Here is a 6,000-nt window from a genome sequence, read left to right as displayed (position 1 = left end):
GGGCCGGTGTGCTCCCGCAGACCTCCTCAGGTGTCTTCAGACTCACGGACGTGGTTCTCCTCCTGTCCTCCCCGTTCCCTAAACACCGCCCCAGGGAAAGGCCGGCACGTGGTCGCAGCCGTGGCTCTCCGTGGTGTCGCAGGACGGGCGGCAGAGGGGCAGCGTGCTCCGCAAGGCCAGCTGGTCCACCGAGAACTCGTAGGCCTGGACCAGCCCCTGGTGTCTAGGGAGAGCACAGAGACGGCCCTCAGCCCCGAGCTCCTGCCGCAGGTCACCGAGCAGCTGTCTTTGGGCCTCAGTGTGCCGGGCACTCCGGGTCCTGCACCAGAGGCACACCGGTAAGCGGACACGGTTGACGGAGGGAGCTCGGAGCCAGGAGGCAAGGAAGGCGCTGGCCTCACGGAGAGGCTGCGCGGGAGCCAGGCCCACAGTCTAACAGGAAAAGGCACCTGCGCCACCTGCAGGGGGGGCTCGCTTGGGTGGCAGCCGAGTCACCCAGCGGACACAGCAGGGGCCTCAACTCAGAGGTCTGGGCTTTGCTGCTGTGACCACTGGTCCCTCCGCCCTTGGTCTCGGCCTCTCGGCATGCAGGGCCAGCCCTCCCTCCCTGTATACCTGCCCCCTGCCCAGGGGCTGTCCTGCAGGAGCGGTGAGAGACGGTGTGGGTAAAATGCATGAAATGGACGCTCAGCACACCATCTGCTCCTCTCTCCCTAGAGCCTCTGCACCTGGCCGTGCCCGAGGGTGCACCCAGCAGGGCGCACCGGGGCTCGGTGTGGGGCTCTATCACTAACATCGCGCCCTGAGGTCTTCCCTGCGCGTCCCCAGCAGCCCGGCCCGCTGACCTCCTGTGCGTGGTGAAGTTGTCCAGGTCGGCGCCGCGCACCACCCTCTCGGAGGGCACGTTGGCCGTGATGAGGCTGTGGCTGTCGAAGGCGATGTGGCGGACGGGGTGCCTGGAACACAGGGGAGGGTGCTCGCACAGGTAAGGCCCCCCGAACTGAGCGTGTCCCACCGCTGCTGCCGCAGTCTCGGGGGCGCAGAGCTGCAAGGGGCTCTGCGTCTCACCTTAGTCCCCAAAGCCAGTGTGAGCCCCACTTTGTAAACAGGCCTGAGTGCGCCTCCTGCCTTCTGGCCGCCCGCCCCCGACAACCCGGTGTCTCTGACACAGAGGATAGATAGACTCAGCAGCCCCAGGAGAGAACACCCCCCTTCCTGCCCAGCCCCAGGCCGGCTGGCCTCGGACCAGTCCCTCCAGCTCTCCGAGCCAGGTTCCCGTCTGGGGGGCTCCATCAAAGCCCCCCCAGTCCTGAAGTTGGGGCTACACGCGCCCCATACAGTCTGGCGCCTGGTCTGGAAGGTAAGGTGTCCAGGGTGGGGCGAGAGGAGGCTCACCGTTGTGAGTACACAACACTGCCTATTCTTTTGTCGTTATTAATTATCATTTCCACACAACAGTGGACCTACTTCTGCCCCGACCTGCACCCCGCACAGCAGAGCCGTGTTCGCAGAGCTCGGGAGGCTACAGACCACACGGGGGGGCCCAGAGTTCAGCACCTGGGAGGAGGGGGGGGGCAGACCACGGGCTGAAAGGGTCCCCCGGGACCCCTGCAGAAGGCCCGGGGGGCAGAGGAAAGGACGAGACAGCGTCTGTCTGGGCTGGGCTGGCGGGAGACTGGCACAGGCTGCTCGGCCAGAGCGGAGGGTTCTCTCACGGACGCTGGGAGTTCAGGGGCATCTGTGCCCGGCCCTGTCGGCCCGGGACTTCACCAGGAGCCCAGTGGGGCGGGAGGAGTGGAGAGCAAAGACTGGGGCGGGACCAGGAGGACGGGGCGAGTGGCCCGAGCTCCAAGCATGTGCCTGGCCGGCTGCTTGCACTGCCGACAGAAAGGGGAGGGCAGGGGAGAGGTGGGAGGAAGTGGAGAGGTTAAAGTGGACGCTGGCGGGGACAGGGAACCGACCAGGCGACGGCTCGGCCAGAGCTCAAAAGAGAACCCTCGAGGTGGTGAGCGGTGCAGCGGTGAGCGGAGGAGCGGCACATTAGCCTCGTTCCGTGGGAACGGCGTCCGCCTGAGGGACGAGCCCCTAACCGGCGGGAGAACTGCACCCTCACGCACAGACGGATTGGGAAGGCCAGCTCCGGGACGGGGCGGCCGTTCTGGGAAGCCCGCACTCACCCTGCTTCACCGGAAGGACTCCGCCAAGGGAGCACAGCTTTTCAGGGGCCGAAAACTCGACCTGCTGGGGTGGAGGCCCAGTGCACTGACCGAAGGGGAGCTGTCCTAGGGGCCCCGGTGAGCCAGCTCTTGAACTGGGAAAAGGGATTCCTTAAAAGCAAAGGTTCCTGGGAATCCAACGTGTGGGAGTTTTGGTTGCCTTCTGGCACCACCTGGTGGTAACTTAGTGCATCACCACAGAAGTCAGGAAAAGCGCCCACCTTGCGGAGTAAGTACCCTGCCGGCCAGGGCCCGGCCGTGCACACAAAACCCAGGGCTCTGGTCCGCTAAAAGCTGCTGCTGGCTGAGGCACTTGCAGGCACCACCCTCCAAAAAGAAACCAAAGCCTTCCTTTAACCACGCCACCTCTTAGACTTGACTTTGTGCTAGACTCTGCTGCTTCTCGTGGGTGCGGTTGACCACGCGCTGCGTCAGCAGGAATCAAAGCTCAGGTCCTGCCTGCGGGCCTGAGCACCTGCACATGCTTCCCTTGATTCTCACAGGCCGCCTGTCTCAGAACCTCTCTCCGCAGCGGTCCTAGGGACCGCTGGGGCCCAGGTGCAGGCGGCGTGCGCTCCAGGCCAGGAGCGGGCTGGAGAATGTCCGACCAGCTGGGCCCCACCTGTGCAAAAGCACCTGCACCTGTGGCGCCATCGGCCTGCACGTGGGACAGCCTCTCTCTCTCCTGAACATTCACGTTGAAGGTTGAGATCGCAAATCCCTCCTAGTTCAAGTCTGACTACTTTCAGCTCTAAGTGCCCTTCTGCATGGTGTGAGGGAAGTCCGGGCAGCAGGCAGCGGCACGCTGAGACTGGAGTGGAGGGCGGTGTGCCTGGCTAGCCCTACCCCTGCCCTGGCGGGAGTCCCGCATGGTCTCCGCCCAGCTGGGAATGAATTACGGCAAGTTTAACGACGTAGACAGGGACTGGCTCTCTACTCACCAGCGGCACTTCTGAGCTGCCTCGTGGGAACATGGAAGCCGCAGCTAGCACACGGGGCGCGGTGAGGCTTGAGGCCCCTAGAGGGCGCTGCGCAGCCCCCGGCTCAGGGGCGGACTTGCACTGTCAGTGCTGTTACTGCTGGAACAGGGAGAAGCCCCTCACCTAGAGTGCACCTCCCACAGCTTCTGGCTCATCCGGTAGTCCCACACGGAGACCAGGCCCTCCTCGCCTCCGCTGACGATCTTCCAGTCGTCCATCTGGACTGCAGACACCCCGAGTTGGTGGGCAGACAGCGACGCGGCGACTTGGTGGGTGCGGAGGTCGTGGATCCTCACCCTGGAAGGCCCGAGGCGAGCACAAGGGTTAGAGCCTGAAACGACGCCGACTCCTCGGTGTGCTGGCGGAGACCTCCTACCCACTAGAAACGCCAGCACACGCGGCGCCTGAAAGAAGCCGCCTGGAAGAGCGGGACTCGAATGTGCAGACGTCTTTGCACCGGGGAACCGCACGGAGCCCGTGCTGTGACCTCCCCAGCGGGGCGCCGGGCGGGCGTCATGCCGGCCTGGTCAGCGCGACGCCGAGACTGGGGTGGGAGGGGTCATCTGAGTGCACGTCCCACGCCCTGCCCTGTGCACGCACACGGAGATCTGTTGTTTTCAGAGAGTGGAGAGAAAGTTATTTTGAACTGAAAATTCTATACCTGGGTTACCTAATATTATTTGAAGGCATAGTTAAGAGCTTTTTTTTTCTTTCGACAGAAAAGGACTCACAGTGAGCTACCTGCAGACAGACGCTCTGAAAGACAGCCATGCAGCACACTGCCGAGCGGCCAGGCCACTAGGGTGCAGCACACAGGCCACGCAGTGACGAGAGAGACAAACGCTGCCCATGGCACAGCGGACAGACGGCGCGAGTGTGACCCGGCGCGTCTGCTGGGTCGGTGGGTGCGCACAGGACAGACTGCGCTGTTCAGAAGCTTCGGACAGACCACGACCACAGAGCGAGACCTGACTGTTCGCTACACAAAGCCACGTCTGCAGGTGACACGGTTGCGGCAGTCGCTTCAGTACCAGAAAGGGGGGTTCAGAGCATTAGACAAGAGTGATCGAGTGATGCTAAACGTTCAGAAAACTTGCCAGGAAAAGAACGAAAACCTACTGGACCTAATGACCAAAGAAACCAAATTTAAACATTATCAGCTATCCAGGCTTCCTTTTTCATTTTTCCTTCAAATGTCCACATTTGAAGATTTCGATGAATACTTTCTGGGAAAATAACTGTTGCCAAATCTGCCACCCCAGAGAGAGGAAACCCAGAGAGATAAAGTAGCAAAGAGCACGCTGGGGCAGCCGTCAGGGAGTACCAGGCGCAGCCAGGAAGGAGCAGCCGGGCCGGGCTGTGGCCCCCAGGAGCAGGGGCAGCCGTCCTGCACCGTGGCTGGGGCCTGGACAGACACAAGGGCGACTGAGAGGACCCGCGGCGACGCCCTGCGGACAAGCAGGACCCACCCGGCACGTCCCTCGGTGTACAGCCCCAGACTGTTACAGCAAACGGGGGAGCGCACGGTCACCTCCGTGGGTGCTGAAACGAGACTTGGCGAACTATAGCACAGTTCTAATGAAAAGTCTTTGAGAAACAGTGCCCCACACTTTTACCACTATTCACGCTGTTTTCAGAAAATCAGATATAATTAAAGAAAATGAGAGGTGGGCAGACTTATCATTAGAGACGGCACTCTAAGACAATTCATTGATAATTCAGAATCAAGTGCAAATTAATGTCAAAATCAATAGCTGTATCTTATGTACCAACAACCACTAGTCTAAAAAATGTAATCAAAGCAAAGATCCCACTGACAATAGCAATTAAAAGCAAAATACCCTATCACGACTTTCCCATCTGAGAGCTCTGCCATGTATAATACATTGCACCAAAATAAATTAGAGGGCTCAAGGAGTCGAACATAATTAAGCTCTAGATAGTCAGGACAGGGAAGGCCTTTCTGCACAGAAGAAACCCAGAAGTCAGAGACATCGGTAACTGGGGAAACGCTGGTGACAGACAGGCCGGTTCCTCCGAGTTCACAGGAGAGACTGCCAACCCAACATTAAGTGAGAGAAGAAACACTGATGGCTTTTACACACGTGTAAGTTGTTCAAGTGCATGTGCCATGGGAGAAACTAAAACGAACCTGGAGCGCAGTGCCCACGGGTCCCCTGCCCACCCAGCACAGGGATCTGGCAGAACGCCGAGGCCCCCTGCTGGTGAGGCCGGGTAGGCAGGTGCTTACGTGAGGCTGCTGGTTTGGTAACATCCAACAAAATGAGAAACACACCTCACTTTGCACTCAGCGACTCTGCTTCTAGGAATTTATCTAGGCACATGAAATACAGGTGTACGAGTGCATATACACGTGCAAGGCCATTAGGCACAGCACCTTCTGGCAGCAAAAAGTGGGGCTTCTTGTTTCAACAACTCACCGACCCTCTCACTGAAAGTCGCTGGACACTGCCAGATGCACTGAACGGACACCTTGTCGGCAGCACTGCTGTGCTCACAGCCAGTGGCCAGCATCCTGCTTTATAAAAACGCCGGATAGCCCTGGCTGATGTGGCTCAGTGGATTGAACACCGGCCTCTGAACCAAAGTGTTGCTGGTTCGATTCCCAGTCGGGGCACATGCCTGGGTTGCAGGCCAGGTCCCCTGTAGCAGACAGGTGAAAGGCAACCACACATTGATGTTTCTCTCTTTCTCCTTACCTTTCCCTCTCTAAAAATAAAATCTTTAAAAAATGCTGGATAAAACTTCTATGAGTGAAAACACAGTGTCCGAAATTAGATTCA

The 6,000-nt window shown here is 59.5% G+C and overlaps 1 protein-coding gene across 1 annotated transcript in view; it reads right to left on the bottom strand.

The window, feature by feature from the left end:
• FBXW8 (F-box and WD repeat domain containing 8) overlaps positions 1–6,000 on the bottom strand; it is a 102,801-nt gene continuing 96,801 nt past the window's right edge. The window contains 3 exon segments of the mRNA XM_028528251.2: positions 1–223; positions 846–956; positions 3,320–3,493. Of these exon segments, the coding sequence (XP_028384052.1) occupies positions 79–223; positions 846–956; positions 3,320–3,493 (430 nt within the window). The 3' untranslated portion in view covers positions 1–78.

Source organism: Phyllostomus discolor, chromosome 13 (genome assembly GCF_004126475.2).
Source record: "Phyllostomus discolor isolate MPI-MPIP mPhyDis1 chromosome 13, mPhyDis1.pri.v3, whole genome shotgun sequence".
Classification (NCBI taxonomy): domain Eukaryota; kingdom Metazoa; phylum Chordata; class Mammalia; order Chiroptera; family Phyllostomidae; genus Phyllostomus; species Phyllostomus discolor.
This window is presented reverse-complemented; position numbering and strand designations above follow the sequence as displayed.